The following is a 26,456-nucleotide window of genomic DNA, read 5'->3' as shown; positions in this document are numbered from 1 at the left end:
GTAGTGTTTGCCTTGCACACAGTCAACTTGGGTTTGGTCCCTGGCATCCCATATAGTTCCCCAAGCACCACCAGAAGTAATTCCTGAGTGCAGAGCAATCTCAGCATTGCCAGATATGTCCCTCCCCCACAAAAAAATGAAGCAAGAGAGATAGTACAGTGAGTAGGACACTTGCTTTGTATGTGGCTGACCTGGGTTTGATTCCCAACACCTCCCATGGTCCCTGAGCACAGCTGGGTGTAACCCCCCCAAACAAAACAAAAAACAAAAGAGACATAGTGCCTGTATGCAGCTGACTTGGTTTCAATCCCCATCAACCCATCTGTTTCCTTGAGCCCAGAGCCATTAATTCTTAGCTTGGTGGCCACACCTAGCAGTACTCAGAGCTTACTGCACTCATTCCTAGTGGGTTTGGGGACAGTAAAAGGAGTCACGGATCGACCCTGAGCCAGGTGTAGGCAAGGCAAGTTCTCTTTTTGCTCCAATCCCCCTTATAGCTTTGGTTGCTCTGTCTCTGTGCTCAGGAATCACTCCTGTATAGCTCTCGGCTCTACTGTCTTCCACCTTACACACAGGATGAAGGAAACAGGCTTCACAAAGTTCTTTCTGCCTTCTAGTTAGCAAGCAGACACGGGAGGGTCCAAACCCAGGGTAAGGCCCAGCTCAACTTCCTAATCTCCTTCTTTATGGACCCCCTTTTGCATCTTATGTCCTGCTTCTTTCATGTCTTCTGTCCTCTTCAGTGAGTCCTTTTACATTGTGAGCCTTTTCCCCCCAAGTCTCTTCCTGGCCCCTTTGTTGGGGTGGCTCAGGGACCTCCCCCTTTTACAATTATTATTATTTTAGGTTTTGGGGCTCTCTGGGGTTGCTTCTGGCTCTTTGCTGAGAAATCACTCCTGGTGGGCTCGGGGAACAATATGGGATGTTAGGGATCGAACCCATGCCAGCTGCAAATGTTCTATCTGCTGTGCTACAGTTCCAGTCCCCACATTATTATTTTTTGGCAGTTCCAGAATCAAACCCAGGACATCATACACATGAGACCAGTGCTGTCTCATGGCCCATAATCACAGCATGGCGTGCCCTTGGAAATAAATTCTTTCCTGATGATTTTTGATAGTATATTTTGGTTGCATAGGGTTATATAGGAAAACTTGGGAGAGAAAGGTACCGAAAGCTAGCTAGCCCAGAGGAAAAGAGGGGGGCCTGGCTTGCAGAGAAACCCCAGGAACCCCATAGTGTCCTCTGAATCCGGCCAGGAGTAATCTCTGAACCAGGAGTATGTCGGAGCACCACTGGGAGTAGCCCCCAAATAGAACACAAAACCTGAAAACAACAACACAAAATGGAGTGGAAGCCTCAGACTCTGATCCCAGGGAATTTAGAGAGAGTGGGCGTGGAAGGGGAACATGGATCTGGAAGCAAATGTCGACACAGGAAATAATCCACAGACGATTAAGGAGATAAAATAGGTTCAGGAACTTTCACACGCAAGCCTTCTGCTCCTAGTACTGATACCAGCAAGCAGAAAGCTCAGTTAAGGAAAAAACCAAAACCATAGCAATTTCCTGACATCCGTGGGCTTTATTAGAAACCTAAAGACCACATCCAGGGGGTGGAGAACAGATAGGGTAAGAGACCAATCCAATGGATGCTTTAAGGGGCGATAGAGATAGCACAGCGGTAAGGCATTTGCCTTGCAAGCAGCCGACCCAGGACAGAAGGTGGTTCGAATCCGGGCATCCCATATGGTCCCCCGAGCCTCCCAGGAGAGATTTCTGAGCACAGAACCAGGAGTAACCCTTGAGCACTGCTGGGTGTGGCCCCCAAACAAACAAACTAAAAAAACCACCCACGAAAACCCAAAGGATGCTTCAATCCAAACGTGCTTCCATCCAATGTGTGGCAAACACCAGCAAGAAAGAATTATCCTGAATAGAGTGGATTGGTTTTTCCAACAACAAAATTCCTCCCAAAATTTGGGATGAAAGAAAAGCCAGGCTGGTATGGGGGCCCCATAGGGCTTTGCCACATGAAACTAGACTTGACGTTATAAGCTCCAGTGCGGCGAAGTGCCGAGATATGTCACAGCCTGAGCTGAGATTACACAGGGGCAGGGAAGGTTTATGGGCTCCTGGAGTGGGCCAGACCTCCACTTGCCTGTCATTATCTGTACCCTCTCTCTCTCTCTCTCTCTCTCTCTCTCTCTCTCTCTCTCTCTCTCTCTCTCTCTCTCTCTCTCTCTCTCTCTCTCTCTCTCTCTCTCCTCTCTCCTCTCTCTCTCTGACAGTTATGCCAGAGGTCCTCAAATTTATCTGGCCTACAGTTCCCTTTCCACACCCCTGCCTTTAGAAACCAAACCAAACCAAGCCAAACCACCCAGCTCCCCTGAACCTGAGATGATGTTTCTGAGAGCCCAGATCCTGGAAGGGCCTGTGTTTTTTACGGGTCAGTACAGCCACTCCTGGTGGTGCTCAGAGGCACACATGGCCAGGTTTGAGCTCTGGGCCTCACACATGCCGGGTTGGCCCATCACCACTTTAACTAGAGACCAGGCCCGACTCCCTTTATTGAAAAGATTTGTTAGGGCTGGAGCATTAACACAGAGGGAAAGGCACTTGCTTTGCATGTGGCATGCCCAAGTTCAATCCTCAGCATCCTGAGCATCTTGAGTCAGGAGCGCACACAGATTGCTGAGTGCAGAGCCAGGAATAACCCTTGAGCATCATCAGGTGGGAACCCAAATTCAAAAAAAACAAACACATATTTAAAATTTTTTTAATTTACTTTTTGGTTTTTGGGTCACACCCAGCGGCACTTGGGTTACTCCTGCTCTGTGCTCAAAAATGGCTCTTGGCAGGCTCAGGGTACCATATGGGTTGCCAGGCTTTGAACCACCATTCGTTCTGAATTGGCTGCGTGCAAGGCAAACACCCTACTGCTGTGCTATCTCTCCAGCCCCCAAACACATTTTAAAATTTTATTTTTAATATAATCATTGTAAAACCACAAAGTTATCCAAGATTGGGTTTCCGACATACAATGCGTCAACACCAATCCCTTAACCAGTGTCCACTTCCCTCTACCAGTGTCCCCCCTAGTTGGTCCCTATTTGCCTTCCACTAGTCTGCTTCTAGAGAGGCACATTTTGGGGGGGGTATATGCATTTTTGCACTGTGGTTTGCAGTATAGTTGCTGACAGGGATTCATACATGACACTTTACCAGCTACTAACTTTCAGCACCCAATCTTCCTCCTCCTGATTGAATCTTTCTTATAACCATCCCTCCCACTAAACTCCTGTCTTATCCCCCAATACCTTTAAGGTGGCAGGTTTCCTACTGAATATCAGTTTCTTTTTTTTTTTTTTTTGTTTTTGGGCCACACCCGGCGGTGCTCAGGGGTTACTCCTGGCTGTCTGCTCAGAAATAGCTCCTGGCAGGCACGGGGGACCATATGGGACACCGGGATTCGAACCACCCACCTTAGGTCCTGGATGGGCTGCTTGCAAGGCAAACACCGCTGTGCTATCTCTCCGGGCCCTGAATATCAGTTTCTTACGTTCTTTGTTTCCATTGTCTTTGGGTATTGGTGATTCTACTACTTATATTTCCCATATAAAATATCATTCTGTGTTGGTCTCTCTTCCTCTTGGCCAACTTCACTCAGCACTATACTCTCCAGGTCCCTCCACATAGCAGCAAATTGCTTCACTTTATCTTTTCTATGGCTGAGTAATATTCCATTATGTAGTCGTACCATTGTTTTTTTTTTTTTTTTTTTTTTTTACCCACTTATCTATTATTGGATACTTGGGTTGTTTCAGATTTTGGCCATCGTGCTGCAAGGAACATGGGGGTGCAAATATATTATCTCTATTTTGTTTTTGAGTTCTTGGAGGTATATTCCAAGAAGTGGGGCAAATCTATTTTTGTTTTAGGGTCACATACAGAGGTGCTCAGGCCTCACTTCCCGAGTCTGTGCTCAGGATTCAGGGACCATATGTGGTATTGGGAATTGAACCCAGGACCTCACCAGCTGTTCTTGTTCTCTGGGTCCTGACTCCCTTGCGGTACATTCACAGGGGGAAAGGCATTCCAGTAGAATCTGGGTGTCTCTGTGGGGACTCTGGGCTGTGGGGTGCTCCTAGGAGGAGCTGGTTTAGTGGGGCCTTGGTCAGCAGCCCAGGAAGGGGAGAGGTCTGACACCATCAGCACAGTGAGCTCCAGAGGTTGACCTCACTCGTCCCAAGGGCTCTGGGAGGGCCAAGGGTGGGTTCTGCATTCTTCTGTCTGCAGACTTGAGCGTAGTCCGCTTCCCCTAAGAGGCTCTTCTGGAAGCCCGGATGCCACAAGCCTGTGGTGCAAAGCACATCACTTCAAAGCCAGGAGGAGGCCCTTTGGTCTGGAGCAGACCCCAGCCTGAGTCAGAGATCCCCCATCCTTCACTCTCAATGTCCTCACCAGAGCTCTGAGCACAGACAGGCAGGGCCTGTATGCACTGCCCCACCCAGGAACAATGGGCACCCCTCTGCAGAGCCTCGGGGGTCCCCAGTGCCTGAAACAGAAAGCTGGGTTGGAACTTTCCCTTCTGACCTAAGGAAGCCCCAAGGCAGGGAAGGCAGCCGGGAAGGCGAGTTTTCACTTGGCCAATTCCACCAGCAGCCCAGCAGACAGGACCAGAGACCAGAGACTGTCCTGCCAGGACCCGCCCTGCCGGCTCTGTGCCTGAGCATCCAATTTGGGTTGGGTCTGGGCCCCCCTAGGCTGAATATGTGTGTGTGTGGGGGCTTGGAGTCAGCAGCGGGGGTGGAAGTGGGGGGGACGGGGCCCTGCAGCCGGGCTGGAATTTCTGCTGCTGAGAAAGGGCCCAGAGGCAGCTGAGCAGCGTGTTGAAGTCATGAGGTGTCCAGGGTGTGATATCAGTCAGAGCCGGAGATAAGGGGAGATGGAGGCCCCCGAGATTGGGCCTGATTCGGATTGGGGTGAGGTCACCGGGAAAGCATGCAGCCCACATGGGCTGAGCCAGACTGAGCTGGCCCTGGGGGTGGGGAAGGGAGCAGGGAGTAGAGCTGAGGCTTGACCTCCCTGGGCACCCAAACTTTTCACAAGATTAAAGATTAAAGATGTGAGGTGTTGGGTCACATGGTGGTGGTGGTGGGGGGGGAGTCATGCAGAGCCCCAGGGACTGGCACTGTCATTTTGGAAGGCCAGAAAATCCACAGCTTTGGTTTTATTTTATTATTATTTTTTGCCACACCCAGCGGCTCTCAGGAGTTGCTCCTGGCTCTGCACTCAGGAATCCTGCCGGTGCTCTGGGGACCCTTAGGGATATTGGGGATCGAACCCAACGCCAGCTGTGTATAAAGCAAACGCCCTCCCTTCTGTGCTATCCTCCCACCACCGGGCACCTATCCCTGGGTGCCTGGCACTGTGGCATCCACTTATACTCATTGGTAAACACTCCTGAAACTGGACTTTGCCCAAGAGGTTCTAGGGGCCAATTTTTGCTTACTTGCGGTCTGGGGGGCCCTGGGAAAGGTGAGGTGAAGTGGGCAAGGAAGGACAAGGGAGAGGGGAGGTCAGCTTGCTGGGAAGAGGCGGTGGGGGAGGCTCCCAGGGGCCAGGCCGTGGGCGAGGCCTTTCCTGGAGACTGCACAGGGCCAACCTGCTCCCCTTGTGCCGGCCCAGCTCTGCCAAACTTCTGGGTGGGGCCTGAGCTTTTGGCAGGGCCCCTATTTCCCTTTCCAGACCCAAGCCAGCTCCTGTTCCCAAGCCCAGTACTGTGGACTGGGGCCAAATGTTATGTCTCCCATGAGGCTGTCCCTGAATCCAACTGGGCCCCTGGCCCCACCCTCCTCCTTGAGCACTATTGAGAGAGTTGTCAGCAGGAGAGGCCAGTTAACAGGCCAAGGGCAGGGTTTGAACAACTGTGGTCAGGGATGCATAGAACTCGGGATGTTGGTGGATGTTTGATATGGAAAAAAGAAACCTCTAAAAAATTATTTGGGGCCGGAGAGATAGCATGGAGGTAAAGCGTTTGCCTTGCATGCAGAAATTCGGTGGTTTGAATCCCGGCATCCCATAGGGTCTCCTGAGACTGCCAGGAGCGATTTCTGAGCATAGAGCCAGGAGTAACTCCTTAGCGCTGCCGGGTGTGACCCCCAAACCAAAAAAAAATTATTTGTTTTATTTTGTTTTGTTTGTTTGTTTGTCACCCAGTGACACTCAGGGGTTAGTTACTCCTGGCTATGTGCTCAGACATACCTCCTGGCTTGGGGGACCATATGGGACGCTGGGGATCGAACCAAAGTCCATCCTGGGTCAGCTGTGTGCCAGGCAAATGCCCTACTGCTCTGTTATTGTTCTGGCCCCTAAAATTTTTTTTTAGTGGTGGACAGGGGTTCCTCCTGGCTCTGCATTCAGGAGTTACTCCTGGTTGTGCTTGGGGAACCATATTAGATTCTGGGTTGGCTGTGTGGAAGGCAAGTGTCTTTCCTGCTGTACTGTCACTCTGGCCTCACTGTTTTAAGTTCTCAGTAGCACATAAGGCTAAGTAAGTGAAGGTCACTGGTAGGATTCACTCACTGTATGATAAGATACATTTCATTTCATTTCTTTTTCTTTCTTTTTTTGATTTGTTTTGTTTTTGGGTCACACTATGTAGTGCTCAGGGGTTACTCTTGACTCTGAGTCAGAACTTATTACCGGCCGGTTCTGGGAACCACATGGATGCTGGGGATCAAACCTGGGTCAGCCACGTACAAGAAAAATACCCTACCTGCTGTGTTATCACTCTGGACCCAAGACATTACATTTTTCAGCTTTTTGTTTTGTACTTGAGTCATTAAATTTTTTCCAATTTCTTTTTTTTTTTTTTTTGAATTTTGGGTCATACCTGGCAGTACTCAGGGGTTACTTCTGGCTCTATGCTCAGAAATCACTCCTGGCAGGCTCAGGGGACCATATGGGATGCTGGGATTCAAACTACCCCATGCCTACCAGGAGCTATTTCTGAGCAGATAGCCAGGAGTAACCCCTGAGGACAGCCAGGTGTGGCCCAAAAACCAAAAACAAGAAGAAGAAGAAGAAGAAGAAGAAGAAGAAGAAGAAGAAGAAGAAGAAGAAGAAGAAGAAGAAGAAGAAGAAGAAGAAGAAGAAGAAGAAGAAGAAGAAGAAGAAGAAGAAGAAGAAGAAGAAGAAGAAGAAGAAAAGAAGAAGAAGAAGAAGAAGAAAAGAAGAAGAAGAAGAAAAGGAGAAGAAGAAGAAGAAAGAAGGAAGAAGAAGAAGAAAGAAGAAAGAAGAAGAAGAAGAAGAAAGAAGAAGAAGAAAAAGAAGAAGAAGAAGAAGAAAGACAAGATATGGTAAAAGTCATTAGTTAACATTATTCTCAATGATAAAAGTTCTTTTAAATTTCCTCTAATACCAGAAATAAGACAGGGATGTCCACATGACAATTGGGAGTCAAAAAGAAAGAGGCGAAAGAATCACTATCTGATATTATTTATTTAAAACCCTATTGATTCCATCAAAAAGTGTTAAGATAGAAAATTTTGGTAAATCTTGGGTGCAAGCGGTAGGGCATTTGCCTTGCACGCGCTAACCTAGGAAGGACCGCAATTTGATCCCCAAGCATCCCTTATGTTTTCTCAAGCCAGGAGCGATTTCTGAGCACATCGCCAGAAGTAACCCCTGAGAGTCACTGAGTGTGTCCCAAAGACCAAAAAGAAAAAAGAAAAGAAAAAAAAAAGAGGGCCCGGAGAGATAGTACAGTGGTGTTTGCCTTGCAAGCAGCCGATCCAGGACCAAAGGTGGTTGGTTCGAATCCCGGTGTCCCATATGGTCCCCTGTGCCTGCCAGGAGCTATTTCTGAGCAGACAGCCAGGAGTAACCTCTGAGCACCGCCGGGTGTGGCCCAAAAAAAAACCAAAAAAAAAAAAAAAAAAAGAAAAAAAGAAAAAATTGGTAAATCTTCAAGACATGATAAATATATAATAATCTAATGTTTCTATATAGTAATAATAAAATACCAGGAAGAGAAACTAAGTCAATAACCCCTTTATAAAGAAATAGTACAGGAGTTCAGCACTTGTCTTGTATCCAAGAGTTATTCCTGAGAGCAAAGCTAGTATAGCCAGGTGTGGTCCAAATCCCCTGTGAGACAATGCTCAGGGGTTTCTTCTGGCTCTGCACTCAGGAATCACTTCTGGTGGTGCTCAGGAGACCATCCAGGATGCCAGGGATTGAATACAGGTTACTTGTATGCAAGCACCTACCTGCTATATGAAGGCTCTAGGCTTATATATTCCCCTTTTATTGAAAAATCATGACTTAAAAACATGGAACTAAAATCACTACCCTTCGGGCTGGAGTTATAGCATGGTAGGGAGGGCATTTGCCTTGCATATAGCCAGCCTGGTTTCAATCTCCAGCATCTCATATGATCCCCAAGCCAGGAAGAAACCCCTGAGAACCTCTGGATGTGGCACCAAAACCAAAGGGGAAAAAAAGAATTACTACCCGGCAGGAGAACCACTTAGCCACCCACCCTAGGCTTTTGGCAGTGAAGGCCCCTGGCTGTGGGTAGGGTTGCCAAGAGTGACCTAGCTCTGCAAAGTGGTATGGGTGTCCTCAATGGAAATTTTAGCTTCTCTGGTGCCTTTTATGCATCATGCACACTTTCTGCTTGTCACAGAGACAAAGCTTTATTCTGTGCTGACATTAAGGGTGTGAGTGAGTAATACAGTGTATCCTGGTGGCCCCTGGGGTGTGTTTGTTCTTGGGATGAAGCCACTGATGGACACTCACTCTTAACTATGCCCCCAAACCTTCACTGTGTCCCTTTGCTTGATCTGCTTTTGCCTCTGACCTTCAATTCCTTTTCTGGATCATACCTACATGGGTGCAGATATCTGAATTAATTATTATTATTATTTTGTTTTGGGGCCATACCTGATGGTGATCAGGAATCACTTCCTGGAAGGCTTGGAGGACCATATGGGATGCCAGGGATCAAACCTGGGTTGACTAAATACAATAAATACAATACACTATACTATCTCTCTGGAGCCATATGCCTACCTGAGTTTCTGAGTTGGGTAGCTCAGGGTAGGGGTTGAAGGGTAGATGGGAACTTTTGTGCTCACCCTAAGTTGCAGACATGCTTTGGTACAAGATGAAGGCTGATGGCAGAAGTGGCATGTGAGGCAGAGAGGATTGAACACCCGGGGGTCCCCAACACGCCATCTTTGATGAGAGGGGAATGGACAGGAATGAGGCAGTTCTCAATTTACTTTTGTTAAACTGCTCCTTTTGGAATTATATTCAACATGGTGCTCTGGGATCATTCCTTGCGTTGTTTAGGGGGATCATGAAATGATCATATTTGGGACTCCTGGATACAAATCACGTGATCCAGCCCTTTGAGCTATCTCTCTGTCCTCCACTTTCTTTGTCCAGCAGCCCCTTTCTTCCCTGGTTAATCTCAGGGATAGCTTTTCAGACTTCTCAGAGAAGACCTGGAATGGCCAAGAAGGTTTTTTTGTTTTTGTTTTTTGTTTTTTGGGTCACACCTGGCAGCATTCAGGGATTACTCCTGGCTCTACACTCAGAAATCGCTCCTGGCAGGCTCGAGGGACCATATGGGATGCTGGGACTCGAACCACCATCCTTCTGCATGCAAGGCAAACGCCTTACTTCCATGCTATCTCTTCGGTCTCAAGAAGGTTGTTTTTTATTCCAATCTTTTATACCTAAGGTAACACTGGATTTATAAATCAGATAATGAGAGAGATTCACAACACCGGGCAATACAACAACTGACACTTGACTTTAGTACAGTTTGCATCCCTGTGGTCAACTTATCTTGGTTACCTGAAGACCAGGGTAAGTGAAACGAGGGTTAGGTGGGGAGATATAATCCTTATGGTAGTCAGGAACACACTGAAAAAATTATGGGAATACAAAATTTATTGGCCAATAGCCCAACGAGTCTTTCCTAGGATTTCTTACTTGCTAGGGCAGTTGTTGCTTTTTTCTTCAGGTCCAATTAGGCTCCTTGTAATTTTACCATTTATTTAGGTGAGTTTGGGCCAAGTTTCTATTTCTCAGTTTTCCTGGCTGGCTGCCTGATTGCCCTCCCTTTGGCCCCAAGCATCAGGCAGTAGGTGCTGTGGGTCGATTTTGGTTGTTCTATCTAGAGTCAGAGAACTGACAAATTTTGATGTGTTCTATGAGGCATTTCGTCCTGTTTGTTTTGTTTTTGGGTCACACCTGGGCTCACTCCTGACGGCACTCAGGACACCACTCCTAGTGGTGCTGGGGGGGACCCTGTGGGATGCTGAGGATCAAACCCAGGGCAGCCTTATACAAAGCAATTATGCTTTCTGGCACTCCTTTTTCTTTTCTTTGTGAAAATTCTTAATTCAAATACATTAGAATAGATGAAAAGAAAGACTAGAAACAGGAACATTTTCCCCCTCTGTTTCAGATTTCTTGGACAGGTTGTTCTAACACCATGTGAGCTCCTGGGTCAGTGAACCATCACACTTGGCATCCTGCAGCTAGTAGCAACGACTTATAGACCCGAGAACAAAGATATAAAATACCTTCTGTTTTCACAAAGCAGCTGACAAACCAGCTGCTGGCTGGAGGTCTGCCACTTCCGGTCAACGTTGATGACTAGTCACTTCCTTTGGGGAAGGGGCAGAACTGAAGAGTGAAAACTTGAATTTCCAACCACTCTCCCTTTCTTTGTGCTCTCCCGAGCGCTCCTCAGGCCTCAGGTCTGTTTTCAACCCAAATATAACTGTTTTGTGTCCCTCCTGTGTTGCTCTGTTGAAGACTTAATCCCAGCACTGAAGGATGTGATGGACTCTTGGGCCTTGAAAGAGGCAACTGAGCAATTGAGTTGAGTTTGAGGCACTTGGGCTGGGCCTACACTACCAATCTGGTGTTGTGGAAATGTGGCCTAGGCAGGTCAAGCTAAAGGCTGTGTGAGGGCCCAGCCTCTGCACACCAAAGAGAGGGACCTGAAGGCTGGCCCTCATGAAGGCCCTGTTCTGTGGAGTTTACAGGACTGAGTTCTGAGATGCTACAGATGAAAGCTTCCAAGACCTTTGGCATGTAAACTTCCTTTTGGGCCCTGAGACACAGTTTTTCTCTTTGGCCAAAGGATCTACCAAACCCAGATTTTTCTCTTTCCTTTCCTTTATTTTCACAGTAGCTGACTGACGTCAGATATAAAAAAAAACACGTGTGAATTCAAGTTCTCTTGCCCAGGACCCTCCAGGTCAAAGGGACAATGAAGCATGTTTTATAGTGGCTTGGTCTCCCCACACCAACTCTTTCCTCCTAGCTCAGTATGGCTGCCATGGTGGGTTCAGGGAGGACCCAGGGCCAGGAGTTGAGCTGGGCAACTCTCTTGGGTGATTGCTGACAAAGTGAAAAGTTGGGGGCCTGAGAGATAGCACAGTGGGAAGTGGGAAGCCTTGCACATGGCTGATCTAAGTTCAATCCCTGGTATCCTATATGGTATCTGGAACACTGCCAGGAGTTATTCCTGAGTGCAGGGCTCTGAACACTAGATGTGACTCAAAAGACAAAAACAAAACCAAACTACCCCCAAACCAACCCCAAAATATTGCAAGGCTGCGGTACTGGCCAAAGGATCCATCAAACTCAGTCTTTTTCCATTCATTCATTCATTCATTCATTCATTTACTTATTTATTTATTTGGTTTTTGGGTCACACTCGGCAGCACTCAGGGGTTACTTCTGGCTCTATGCTCAGAAATCGCTCCTGGCAGGCTCGGGGGACCATATGGGATGCCGGGATTTGAACCACCAACCTACTGCATGAAAGGCAAACATCTTACCTCCATGCTATCTCTCCGGTCCCAACTTTCCTTTATTTTCAAAGTAACTGATGTCAGATTGAAAAATGTGAGTGCAAATATAGTTCTCTGGCCTGGGACTCTCCATGTCCCTAACACTTGCTCACAAGTTTTTATTTCTTCCTTTCCCCACGCACATAAAAAAGGCTCATCTCTTTGGAAAAACTCTTGGACACCCACCATGATGGCCATAGAACCAAAAGGCTCCTGCCCTCCCAACTCTCTTAAAATGTGGGTTCCAATCTCAACTGGCAGGCCCAGGGCTACCATGATCAGCAGTGACTCTGAGCCACACTGTTCTTCTTTCAAAATATACTTTATTAGTGGCACTTGGAAGCAAGAAAAGCAGTTTCTTTGTAAAGAGCAGGTAGGGTCTGAAGGGTTAAGGAGAATGTGACAGACAAGTCACAGTAGGAATATTTCCAGTATGAAGAGAAATGAGCAGAATCAACATTTTCTCCACCTGGGAAACAAATTCCTTTACTATGCTCGCCATAGTACACCCCTAGACCCCAAAATTGGGCTGGTGTGGAGAGGGACCAACAGCACTGGATAGTCTAGGAAGGCATTAAGTCCTCAGTCACCTCTGCAAGGTTCTGTCTGTTGGAAGGCGTGAAGATCCAGAGGGTATTTGATAGGTGGAGGTTGGCCCATGGGGGAACCACAGGGAGTGGATTAAAACCCTCAGTGTGACTTCATGTTCCATTTAGGGAGCTGGGGGGCGTTCCTAGAGGGTCTGGACATGTGTGTGGGTCTGAAGGTCTTGGAAAAACCGAGCTCGTCTCTGACCTGTTGGTCTTTGGGCTCAGGATAAACCTCAGTGATGGGGGAGTGGGGCAAGGGTCTCTCTGCTCAGTGCTTCGGCTCCTGCCTTTCTCACATCTATTATCCAGCTCCTCTTTTTTCCCATCTGGGTCCTGCATACCTGTGACCGAGCAGCCCCCCATTCTGGTCATTTTTGCACCCTAACCCTCCTCCCTCTTTTGCAGGCTACATACAGCCCTCCTCCCTGCTACAGTTCCAGGCACTTCCTCCACCAAACAACTGCAGGCAGCGCCCTCTACTGGCAGCTGGTCATTCTCATGCGTCTTATTTTTAGCTTTTTTTGTTTTTGGGCCACACCTGGCAATGCTCAGGGGCTCAGCGCTCAGAAATTACTTCGGGTAGGCTGGGTGGTGGTGGTGGTGGTGGTGGTGGGGAACCCTATGGGATGCAGGGGATCAAACCCTGGTCATCCGAGTGCAAAGTAAATGCCCTCCCCTCTGTGCTATCACTCTGACTCCTTATTTTGCCCCCCCCCTTAAAACCTGGATATTCCTCTCTTCATTCCTCTTCTTCTGCATCTACCTCTCAATCCCACATCCTGATATTTAGTGATCAAGGCAACAAAACGACTGCCAGACATGTTTTTCTTCCATTTCTAGATCTAATTGCTTAAAGGCCAAACCCCCACACCAGGCGAGCAACCCTAGGAGATGGTCCTCAAGAGATTTTCAGGTCAGTGGTTCTGGTGTCCTCAAGGTCAATGCCACAGTGCAGCTTGCCATTCTTCACCGCAGCCCAGGGCATGGATGCTGAAGTCCACTTTACCACCCAGTCGCCGCTTTTGTTCACCAAGATAACACCACCCAGGCCGCTGAGCCTGGACTTCATATAATCCAGGGATGTCGTTGCGGCTTCCTCCAGGGACTTCCCTGAGAACAAGAAATGACACACATATTCATGACAAATTTTTATACATACATATATAAACATGCAAACATATATAAACACAAACACAAATACAGAATATATTACTTACATAGTCATATTAGTCATATAGAATATATAATATATAAATACATATAAAATATAAGATATATAAAACATTTATTTATAAATATATAAACATATATTTATTTATTTGGGCCATACCCAGCGGTGCTCTGTCTCTGAGCTCAGAAATCGCTCCTGGCAGGTCGGGGGACCTAAGGGATGCCGGGGATCAAACTGAGTTCATCCTGTGTTGGCCTCATATAAGGCAAATGTCCTACCACTGTGCTATCACTCCGGTTTCTATAAACATATATATATATATATATATATTTAGTATATACTAAAATATATATATGTATATATGTATATATATGTATATATATATCTATAAATGAGAGGAAATACAAACAAGAGAAGATAGCCAGAGTGAAACAGACCATTAAAGCACCTGCACAAAAGGTGTAGCCAAGTTCCAAGTGAAAGGTCAGAGCAGGAGAAGGCCCTGTCCAAGGCTCTCCTAGCACCAAGCCCAGAGCCCATTTTCGCCTACGCAGGAGCAGCCTGTCTCTACTGCCACTCTGTGGCCGAGATATGAAAGGCAGCTGGTGACGCTGCAAATCCACTTTTCCAGAAAGGAGGAAGAGAAAGTTTTCATGGTGTGTGTGTGTGTGTGTGTGTGTGTGTGTGTGTGTATGTGGGCGGGGGAGGGAAGCAATATTTGGATCCAACAAGAAGGGTCACTCAGGACAAGAACTGGGGGCTGAAAGGAGATAAAGGGATATGTGCATGATAGGCCTGCAGTAATAATATTGCAAGTCACAAAGGAGAAAGACAAGAAACAGACACAGAGACAGAGGAAAAACAGAGAGACAGAGACAGACAGACACACACAGAGATGACAGAGAGACAGACAGAGAGGAAAGTGTCTGCTCTACTGGCAGGCAGTGGGGAGGGTGGGAAGGAAACTGGGGACTTTGGTGGCAGGAAATATGCAGGAAACTGGTGAAGGGTGGTGTGCATTGTATGACTGAAACTTAAACATGAACAACTTTCATACTATAAAATAACAAACCTAGCTGAATTATGAACAAACTTGTAACCACGGTGTTTAAATCAAGAATAAGATATGAATTAGGGGCTAGAGTGATAGTTCAGTGGGCAGGGCATTTGCCTTGCACATGGACACCCTGGGTTCAACTCCTGGCATCTCATATGGTCCTCCGAGCACTGCTGTGAGCTATTCTTGCGTGTAGAGCCAGGAGTAACCACTGAGAGGCTCCGAGTGTGACCCCCCCCCAAACAAACAAACAAAACATGAATTAAAAAAGTATTCTGAACTTCTCTAGTGATACAATTACAAATTAGTGACAAAACCAATAAGAGGGAAAATATAAAGTAAAACATTTCACTCCAACAATAAAATAAAATAAAAAATGGGTTTCAGCTACTTCTCCAGCAATTTTAAAAGGGGGTTCCACCTAAACATGCTTCCTGCTGGTACCAATGTGCTGTGTCCGTACCTTGTTCCACGAAGAAAAGGGTGAGGCGCGCCAGATTCACTCTCAGGATGCTTTCACCATGCCCCGTTGTTGAAATGGCTCCAATGTCATTGTCTGCATAACCTCCAGATCCTGCTCAAAACAGGGGATCTATTCTAACTGGGCAGTGATAAGAAGCAATTCAAGGGCCCGGAGAGATAGCACAGTGGCGTTTGCCTTGCAAGCAGCCGATCCAGGACCAAAGGTGGTTGGTTCCAATCCCGGTGTCCCATATGGTCCCCCGTGCCTGCCAGGAGCTATTTCTGAGCAGACAGCCAGGAGTGACCCCTGAGCACCGCCGGGTATGGCCCAAAAACCAAAAAAAAAAAAAAAAGAAGCAATTCAAGCCTCTGTATGATGCCAGCCACTATAGTGCTCTGTAAGTAGGTCCTAAACGGGGCTAAGAATTAGCAGCTAACGACTCAGTGGTCCTCTAGAACTTACAGGGGAATAATCAGCACTAGGAGGCTGTGGTCTGAAGGGGCTCAGCTGCACCAGGAGAATACCCTCTCCTGAATGGGATGGAGCCCACTCGCTCCAAGTCAGCACCACCCCTGGGAATGAGGCTTCAACGTTCATGCCCAGAACATCTCCGGTTTGGGGCCAGAGGGATAGCAGAGTGGATAGGGTGTTTGCCTTGTATGTGGCCAACCTGGGTTAGATCCCTGGCATTCCAATCGGTTCCCCGAGCCTGCCAGGAGTGATTTCTGAGCACAGAGTCAGGAGTCACCCCTGAGCACCAAAAGAACATCTCTGGGGTGAGATGGCAATGTCGTAGATCATGTCAGTTTCTGGATATTTGCATCCAGCCATTGGAAACTTAAATATTCAGCTTTGGTTTGGGGGTGTGTGCATACTTGTGGTGGTGCCTGGGGGTATCTGGTGGTTACTCTCAGATCTCTCTAGGTGTTTTTTTCTAGCATGTGGGGTGATAATCAAAACTGGGCTTTTTATTTTTTAGTTGAGTTTCCATCCTACAATGTCCCAACACTCATCCCTTTAACCACTGTACATTTCCCACCACCATTTTCTACAGTTACTCTCCTGTTCGTTGCCACCCGATAGCCATGCCCAGTTTGTCTCTATGGCAGAAACTTTTCTTTTCTGTCTTTCTATCTCTCCTCTCCCTTTTTTTCTTTTCTTTTTTGTTTTTTTTGGGCCACACTTAGTGACGTTCAGGGGTTACTCCTGGCTCTGTGCTCAGAAATCGCTCCTGGCTCGGGGGACCATATGGATGCTGGGGATCGAACCACTGTCCATCCTGGGTCAGCCACATGCAAGGCAAACACCCTATCACTATGCTATCACTCCATTCCCTTTTTTCCCTTCTAGTTACTATGTTAAACCTGGGCTTTCTGCATGTAAAGCAAGAACTTCCACCCTTTTGAGTTATCTCCCTGGTCCTCTCATTGCTATTTTTTTATATATAATCTTTATTGAGACCAATGTGAATTGCAAGCCATTCACAGTTATATTTAAGGTACATAGTGACAGTGATTGCAATTATTTATTTATTTTGGTTTTTGGGTCACACCCAGCAGCTCTTGGGAGTTACCCCTGGCTCTACACTCAGAAATCGCTCCTGGCAGGCTCAGGGGACCATATGGGATGCCGGGATTCGAACCGCCGTCCTTCTGCATGCAAGGCAAACACCCTGCCACCATGCTATCTCTAAAGTCCTTGCTGTTATTTTTGTGGATGTACAAGGATCATTCCTGGTGGGGTCATTCCTGGTGGGGTATGGAGGGACCCTATGGGGTATTGGGGATAAAACCTGGGTCTTTTGCTTGCAAGGCAAGTACTACCTCTCCAGCCCACATTTTTTGTGGTGGTTTATATATATCTTTAGGTTTTGGTTGTTTTAGTTCTAGAATGTTGTGCTTTCTATATCTTGGAATGTAGTTCTTTATCTGATATATGGCATGCAGACTTTTTTCTCCCATTTAGCCAGGTATTTTTTATTTTAGCCCAAGTTTCTTTTGCCAGGCAAAGCCAATTTAGTTGTATGTAGGTGTGTGTGTGTGTGTGTGTGTGTGTGTGTGTGTGTGTGTGTGTGTTGGTTTTTGGGCCACATCTGGCAGTATTCGGAGCTTACTCTTGGCTCTGTCCTCAAAAATCACTCCAGACAGTCTCAGGGACCATATGGGAGGATGGGGATTGAAGCCGGGTTGAGTGCCAGCAAGGCAAAAGCCCTGTATTTTTGGTTTTGATTTAGTCAAATCACTGAAGATATCTGGTTGGGAGGGGACAAAGTGACAAGGGAAGAGACTAGTAATGGAGGGTCTGAAGCATTTTGGTAGTGGTGACAGGAACTTTGTGTCTCAAGAGCAGAAACTGTTAATACTACAAGTAATTAGGTTAACCAAGACAATGAGACAATAAAAAAGGACATAAAAAAATTCCTGCCAACCCAACTGTTGCTCTCCTCAGTTCTGAGGTTATCACCAAGACGAGGGAAATGAAGAAAGGCTATGTCAATGATGCTTACCTATGCAGGGTGTGTCCCCAACTCGACCCATCATTTTATTAATGGTGCCCCCCGTGGAGGTGGCATAAGCCACGTTTCCTTTGCTGTCTAAGGCGACGGCGCCCACGGTTCCAAAGTTTCTGCCAAAAACAAACAGAAAGAAAGTCACAGGCTGAAAAAAAAAAAACAACTAAAAAAGTAAAAGAGTAAAACTAAAAGAGTAAGCACAGTGGCGTTTGCCTTGCAAGCAGCCGATCCAGGACCAAAGGTGGTTGGTTTGAATCCCAGTGTCCCATATGGTCCCCGTGCCTACCAGAAGCTATTTCTGAGCAGACAGCCAGGAGTAACCCCTGAGCAATGCTGGGTGTGGCCCAAAAAAACAAACCAAAAAAAAAAAAAAAGTCACAGGCTGAAGATAACAAATCCTCATGCAAGTAACACTGTCGTTTAGTGCCACCTAAATTAAACTCCCACTGGCCAATGGGACATACTTTGATTCCAATGTTCCTACTTGGGGAGGTGGCCTGTTTGCTTATTTTCTTTGCATTTTTGGCCACACCTGGCAGTGCTCAGGGGTTATTCCTGAGTCTGTTGTCAGGAATCACTCCTGGTGGTGCTCAGGGATGGTGGGGATTGAATTCAGGTCGGCCGTGCAAAGCAAGCACCTTCCCTGCTGAACTATCTTTCTGGTCCCACTTCCTTCTTATTCTAAATGCATCAGCTTGCTGGATACCACTTTACCTCAATTTCATCAATGTGCCCAATTCTAAATCCACCAATTTCAACATTATAATTTAGGAGTCACTCTCTAAATGCATCTCCTATTCCCATCTATAAAATGAGGGACGACACATAAACCAGAACCTCTCAAATGTCAGAATTTAAATGCTGGGACTATGAAAGAAGTACCCAAGTGGAAAATGCCCCTTCTTTCAGTGAAGGCTGCATTTGAATCAAGGAGAATACATCAATGAGAAACTTCCAGGTTTTACCAGATAGTTGTGAGAGTGAAGGCGACTATAGTAACAAGAGGGGAGAAGGACTGTTTACACAGATCAAAACATGCAGACTGCTAGAGAAAAATGTTCCCAAAGCCAGAACATGCTTGCAAAGTCCATGAACCCTTACTGGGAGCCGCTGTGATTACAGGGTTCAATCAGAGTGGCTGGAGGTCAGAGTGATCAACTGCTGTGATCGCTTCTGGCCACCACAGACAGACCATATTTGTGCTGGCTGTCCTGGTTTGCTGTTGTTGTTTTGTTTTTTGGTACATGCATGGGGCTCACTCCTGGCTCTGTCCTCAGGAATTTCTCCTGGCAGTGCACAGGGGTGTTGAATTAAGTAACTAAAGATGGCCCTTTGGATGGGCTTGGATGGAGGTGGATGGTGATGGGGGACTTTCTCCTCCAGCCCAGACCACGTGTTTTCATTCCAGGCGGGTCTGCTCTTTCAGGTAGCGGCAAGTAAATCATCTACAGAGGTTCCAAGAAATATCAGCTTTATTTGCCCTGGCCAACATGTGTGGCCTATAATCTTAAACCTATTTAAGCATGGTCTTGTCAGCTTGCCCTGCGTCATAGCTTCCATCAGCCATCTCTCCTCCTGCTTCCTTCTCTCCATTCTCCATCCAGGCAAAATCCCTTTGCCCTTCTGGCCAAAAGCCTTTAGTTACCTCCCAAGACCCCTCCCAGAAATGGGAGGCTCTTTCTTGTAGGTCAGGTTACAAGAAGATTGAGAGGTGGGGTTACACAGGGGAACATAGGGAATGCCGGGGATTGAGCTTGGATTGGCCATGTGCCAGGCAAATGCTGTATTATAATGTATGTATAATACACATATATGTATATATGTATAATGTATGTATAATGTAATATATGTATAACACAGCAAATACCTGCTGTATTATTGCTTAGTTCCTTGTCCTGATTTAATTAGCAGTACCCTTTCACTCTTTTTTTTTTTTTTAATTTTGTTTTTGGGCCACACCCGATAGTGCTCAGGGTTTACTCCTGGCTCTGCGCTCAGAAATAACTCCTGGCAGGCTCAGGGGACCATATGGGATGCTGGGTATCAAACCCAGGCCCATCCTGGTTGACTGTGTGCAAGGCAAAAGCCCTACCACTGTACAATCACTATGGCCCTGTCCTTTCACTCTTAAATAAAGTCCCATAAACCATGTGGTCATCTTACTTCCAGGCAATTCTTTACTTTTATTTTTGGGTTTTGGGCCACACCCATTGGTGGTGGTGCTCAGGGGGTTACTCCTGGCTCTGTGCTCAGAAATAACTCCTGGCAGGCTTAGGGGACCATATGGGATGCTGAGAATAAAACCCAGGCCCTCTCCACTGTGCTGTTGCTCCGGCCCCTTCTGGGCAATTCTAAGTGAGAAGGGAGGATGCCAGAGCCAAGATGTGTTGCTATATGAGGTAATTGGTAAATGTGATGATCATTCGCTTCATTACACACACACACACACACACCCAGCATAGCTGTAAGCTAAAAAGACACGAAAAAAAAGGTACATCAAAAGCTGAACTCTTGAGGTAATTGGAATGCACTTTCTGACCTGCCAGAAATGTAAACTGGCACCAACATCCATCCCCCCCCCACACTTTTAGGCAAACTCTTTGGCAGGTTCTACTAAAGTTGATTCCATAATTATCTGCTTACATGAATGGAGACAGGAACACCACAAATGAAACCCAACCTGACGATGTTTACTGGTTATTCTATTTGCAGTAACAGCAAACTAAAAACAGCCTGGGTGGCCACAAAGGTTAGGGATGGATTTGTGAAGTGGTACCAGAAGGAATTACTGCAGAGCAAATGAAACTCAGAAATTAAAGAAGCCTTTCCCCACCTGCATACTACATGATTGCAGTTATTTATTTTGGGGGGCAACAGGGAGGGTGTTGGGTTACACCCAGTAGTCTTCAAGGGTTATTTCTGGTTCAATATTCTGTGGGACCATGATGTGGTGCCTGAGATTTGAACCAGAATCACGGTGGTTACAATCACACGCAAGGAAAGTAAGTGCCTTCCCTCTCGTGTGTCTGGTTCTTGTAAGACTACATTGGAATTAAGTTCAAAAGCAGGCAATTCATGGAGCCAAAGCAGCAGCGCAGTGGTATGGCATCTGCCTTGCATGCGGCTGACCTAGGATGGACTGAAGTTTGATTCCCCGGCGTCCCATATGGTCCCCCATATGTAGCGATTTCTAAGCACAGAGCCAGGAGTAATCCCTGAGCATCACCGGGTGTGGCCCCAAAACCAAACCAAACCAACAAACAAAAAACACCTCCCCCCTAAAAAAAAAAACCCAACAAAAACAAACCCAGGCAATTCAGGGTCAGAGCAATAGCACAGTGGGTAGGGTATTAGCCTTGCACACAGCAGTCCCAGGTTCGATCCCTGGCATCCCATATGATTTTTTTCTTTTTCTTTTTTTTTCTGCATCCCATATGATTTTTGAACCCACCAGGAGTGATTCCTGAGCACAGAGCCAGGAAGTAACCCCTGAGCACCACTGGGTGTGGCCCCAAAACAAACAAACAAAAACAATGGGCAACAAAAAGTTCTGCAGCTTTGGTGTTACTAGTCAGGGAAGTGGTTATGGGAGGCGCGGGAAATGGAAAACGTGAGGAACATTCTGGAGCAACTGACATGGGCATGTCCTCATACATTCAGTGTGGCCACACTGATGGATCATGCAAGCCTGTTTATGCACTGTACAAGGAGCTTATGAGAGAAGAATGAACATTCATGGGCTTAGGGAAAGAATGGAGCATTCTACTTCAAATATAACAGGAACCCTATCTTGCATTGTTCAACAAAATGTTTCCTAGGGGCCGGAGAGACGCACAGTGGTTAGGATATTCAACTTTCATGTGGCCAACCTGGGTTTGATCCAAGCATCCTATATGGTCCCCCTGAGCCTGCCAGGAGTGATTTCTGAATACAGAGCCAGGAATAACTCCCAAGTTATGACCTAAACCCCCAAAATATCCAACCCCTCCCTAATATTTCTTTTTTTTGGGGGGGTGCCGGGATCAATGATCACCAGCTGCCGAGGAGTCCAAAAATCTCCAAAAGTCCAAAAGTCCAAAATCTCTTGATGTCAATTCCGCACGCAAGACAAACAAGCTGCTCGGCATGTGCCAGTCATGGCAGAAGCCCTTTTTTCCTCCCTAATATTTCTTAGTTCCATTTGTTTGCAAAGCAAACAAAATTCAGGAAAATTCAGGTGATGGTAATATGTTGTGATGACAGTACTTTGTATGTTTCTAGTCTCAAACTAATCAGGATGAGAGAAACTGTATTTACTTAGGGAACCCCCCCCCCCCCAAACTCTCATGCCAAAAGCACCATTAAGTAGAGTTCAGAGTGACAGTACAGCAGTTTAAGACTTTGTTTTCATGCAGTCAACCCTTAGTCTCCCAGGACTGAGCGTAGAGCAAGAAAAAAAAACCCTGAGCAAGTTGGTGTGGTCCCCAAAGAAATTAAATCAAGGGTCGGGAGAGATAGCATGGAGGTAAGGCATTTGCCTTTCATGCAGAAGGATGGTAATTCAAATCCCGGCATCCTGTATGGTCCCCTGTGCCTGCCAGGGGCGATTTCTGAGCGTAAAGCCAGGAGTAACCATTAAGCACTGCTGGGTGTGACCCCCCCAAAAAAAAATCAACAACAACAACAAAAAGAAAGAAATTAAATCAAAAGACAAAGAGAAATGGAAATTGGGGCTGGAGCAATAGCACAGCAGCAGGGCATTTGCCTTGCAAGCAGCTGACCCGGATGGACCAAAGTTAGGTTTCCAGCATTCCATGTGGTCCCCTGAGCTTGCCAGGAGTGATTTCTGAGGGCAGAGCCAGGAGTAACCCCTGAACACTGCTGGGTGTGGCCTACAACACCAAAAAAAAAAATAGTAGTATAAAAAGCAAAGGAAAACTAAGATTAAAAAACAGCAAGTCTGGACTCATTAAAATATAAAAAGATAACAGGGGTTGGAGCAATAGTCCAGCAGGTCAGGGCTTGTATGTGGTTGATCTGGGTTCGGTCCCTGGTATCTCCTATGGTCTCCTCCACCTCCACCCAAGCACTACCAGGAATGATTTCTGAGTGCAGAGACAGGAGTAATCTCTGAGCATCTCCATAGTGTGCCTTCTCTAAAATATAATAGCATAAGAAGAGACTGGTAAGAAGATTAAAAACAACTGGAGGGAAAATTGACAAAAAAAGGTAAATTCAAGGATGAGAATGACCCACAAACAAATACAAAATGGTCACAGTCATTGATAGGCAGTGAACAGCGAACAAAATTGCAGTCATTGCTGCAATCCTTTAGGCCAGCTCACAGACTGCTGCTCAGTCACGTTAAAAGCATGTTCTCATGTTCTCTCCTGTCCCCAGGATGAGTGTCCTGAAACAGACGGTAAAGCTGAGTGTTGTTCTGTCAGAACTGACTCTCCCAGGAGACAATCTCATGATGTCTGGGATCACCCCGACCCCTCACAGGCTGGCGTGGGAGTGAGAAACTTGCCACCTAGACACACCCAACTCCTGGAAATTTCCCCTTTGTCTTTGGGCCCACATCCATGGGTGTGCAGGGGCTATGCCTGGTTTTGTGTTCAGGAGTCAGTCTGAGCAATATTTGGGAATTTTTTGTTTTGTTTTGTTTTTGGGCCACACCTGGAGGCACTCAGAAATTACTCCTGGTTCTGCGCTCAACTCAATTCTGGCAGGCTGGGAGAACATCTGGGATGCCAGGGATCAAACTAGATCTGTCCTGGATTGGCTGTATTTGGGAAATTTGGATGGAACCAGGGTTGGCTTCTTGCAAATTCTCTCTTTGGCCCTCGTAAATGATTATAGCTTGATTTCACATAACTCATTTTCCTTCAGGAAGCACCGATCATATTCTTTTTTTTTTTTTTTTTTAACCACAACTGGTGGTGCTCAGGGGTTACTCCTGGCTCTGGGCTCAGAAATCGCTCCTGGCAGGCATAGGGAACCATATAGAATTTTGGGGATTGAACCTGGTTCAGTTCCAGGTAGACAGCATGTAAAGCAAATGTCCTACTGCTGTGTTACCACTCTAGCCCCTTGTTTTCGTATTTACGGGGCCATACCCTGTGATACTCAGGGGGTTATTCTTCCTGTTTGTGCACTCAGGAATCATTAATGCTTGGGAGACAGACCACATGGGGTGCTGGGAATCGAACCTCAGTTGACTGCATGCAATTTTTTTTATTTTTTTTTTTTAGTTTTTGGGCCCCACCCGGCGATGCTCAGGGGTTACTCCTGGCTGTCTGCTCAGAAATAGCTCCTGGCAGGCACGGGGGACCATATGGGACACCGGGATTCGAACCAACCACCTTTGGTCCTGGATTGGCTGCTTGCAAGGCAAACACCACTGTGCTATCTCTCCGGGCCTGACTGCATGCAATTTTGAGACAAGATGTCAAAAACACAAAACAAGGCAAAATAGCCATTTTTCAATGTTGCTCTTGGCAATTACTTTTTTTTTTTTTTTTTTTTTTGGTTATTTGATTTTGGGCCACACAGCGGCACTCAGGAGTAATTCCTGGCTCTGTGTTCAGAAATCACTCCTGGCAGGCTTTTGGGATCATATGGGATGCTGGGGCTCAAACCCGGGTCCATTCTGGTTCGACCATGTGCAAGGCAAACACCCTACTACTATGCTATTGCTCCAGCCCCACTCTTGGCAATTTTTAAATTAATTATATTTTGGCAATGCTTCATTCAGCTGAGGCAGGAGTCCACAGAATGATTGCTGTGTTAAGAAAACACATTTGGGGGCTGGGAAGGTGGCGCTAGAGGTAAGGTGTCTGCTTTGCAAGTGGTAGGATGGACCTCGGTTCAATCCCCCATGGTCCCCCCAAGCCAGGGGCGATTTCTGAGCGCATAGCCAGGAGTAACCCCTGAGCATCAAATGGGTGTGGCCCAAAAACCAAAAAAGAAAAAGAATAAGAAACACATTTGTCTGGGGCTGGAGTGATAGCATAGCACGTAGGGCCTTTGTCATGCACACAGTTGATTCAGGTTCTATCCCTGCACCCCAGATGGTCCCCAAATCTGCCAGGAGCTGTTTCTGAGTGCAGAGCCAGGAGTAACCCTTGAATACCACTAGGTATGGCCCCCCAAATCAAACCAAGCCAAACCAAACCAAACCACCACATTTGAGACAAGAGCAATAGCACAGTACATAGGGCATTTACTTTAAATGTAGCTGACCTGGGTTTGATCCCTGGCATTCCATATGGTCCCCAAGCCTGTCAGGAGTAATTTTTGAGCACAGAGCCAAGGAGTAAGTAACCCGAGTGCTGCTGGATGTGCCCCTCCAAAAGACAAATATAAACACACACACACACACACACACACACACACACACACACACACACACACACACGCCTTTGTAAAAGAATGGGAATTTTTCCATCACCACACTCAAGTGCCTCTATAGATAGAACTACATAAACTGTTATCACAGAAGATAGTACTAAGCATTTTAATCTGATCAAATGATTTACAATCATTTATTACAATTCATTTCCCCTCATCTCTTAAACAGTATTTGGATCTGTGCAGAATATACAAAGTTCTTTCAGATTTCCATTCTGGTAGCACACCTTCTTTCCCTCCCGAAAAATAGCAGTATGTTGGTTGTTGAATTTTGTTCAATTCTCACTTCAAATATTTTTTTTTAACTTTTTTATTTACTTATTTATTTATTTAGTTTTGTGGCCACACCCAGTGGCACTCAGGAATTACTCCTGACTCTGCACTCAGAAATCGCTCCTGGCAAGCTTTGGGACCATATGGGATGCAAGGAATCAAACCCAAGTCCGTCCTGGGCTGGCCACATGCAAGGCAAAGGCCTTACTGCTGTGCTATCGCTTGGACCCTGATACTTCATTCTTATTCAAAATGAATAACAACAACAAAACAACCTCCATTGAAGCTGACTTGAAGAGTGGTTGCATATGGAATTTTTTTTTTATTTTGGCAACACTCAGCTATACACAGAATTCACTCTTAGCTCTGGGCCAGGGTCCATATCTGGTGATTCCAACCATATTTGGTCCTGGGAAATAAACCTGGATCAGCTGCGAGCAAGGCAGGTGCCTTATCCACTGTATTATCTCTCTGGCCCCAATTTTGTTGCCTTTATTCTTGCACATTTTACCTTTTAGGTTTTCTTTTCTACACTTAAAATACCAGCAGTCCTTTTAAATGGGTAAGAGCCAAAGTTAAGTTTTTCTATGACTCTCTTCAAGCTTATCAATGAGATAATGTCATCTAAAATTACTGTAGGGAGTAGTGCAAATTCAAACTTCATTTCATGATGTGCTCTTTCTAAGGTCTTCATTGAGCTCTTATCAGAATTCAACTAATTTTTTTTTGTTTTCTCTAGCTGGTCCATCACTAGGCAAATCTTGCCTCTTGATAGTTCCATAGCAGCATCGCTGTTGGCTCAGCCCAAGGCTGGATACAGATTCAAACTGTAAGCGGTGAATGTCCAGAGAAACAGCTGGAAATTTGGTCAAACTCTGGTTACCCAATTTTGGCTTTACCAACCATGCAAGCTTCAATATCACAGTCTTGCCTAGAAGAGCCTTTTATAATGATGCCTAAGACTGAAGAGCTTTTCCAATTCTTCCCTTAACACAAAGCAGCTGTGAATCCAATTAAAGGCTCATTGATTTGGACCTTTATTTTCTTCACAGGATGTATGCAACAATAACTATAATGTCGGTTGACCAACATATGTTCTGACCAAAGTGCA

General features: G+C 46.2%; 1 protein-coding gene and 1 pseudogene across 1 annotated transcript in view; both read right to left on the bottom strand.

The window, feature by feature from the left end:
• Positions 1-13,299: 13,299 nt before the first annotated feature.
• The window catches only part of ASRGL1 (asparaginase and isoaspartyl peptidase 1), a 37,589-nt gene continuing 24,432 nt past the window's right edge, over positions 13,300-26,456 (bottom strand). The window contains exons 4-6 of the mRNA XM_049779752.1: positions 17,675-17,793; positions 15,169-15,279; positions 13,300-13,587 (exon numbers count right to left, since the gene is read on the bottom strand). Coding sequence (XP_049635709.1) covers positions 13,376-13,587; positions 15,169-15,279; positions 17,675-17,793 — 442 coding nt within the window. The 3' untranslated portion in view covers positions 13,300-13,375. The remainder of the gene's footprint in view (positions 13,588-15,168; positions 15,280-17,674; positions 17,794-26,456) is intronic.
• LOC126019456 (uncharacterized) lies at positions 21,690-21,834 on the bottom strand (annotated as a pseudogene).

This window comes from Suncus etruscus, chromosome 9 (genome assembly GCF_024139225.1).
Source record: "Suncus etruscus isolate mSunEtr1 chromosome 9, mSunEtr1.pri.cur, whole genome shotgun sequence".
Taxonomy (NCBI): domain Eukaryota; kingdom Metazoa; phylum Chordata; class Mammalia; order Eulipotyphla; family Soricidae; genus Suncus; species Suncus etruscus.
The sequence above is the reverse complement of the archived record's forward strand: the minus strand, read 5'-3'. Positions and strand labels throughout refer to the sequence as shown.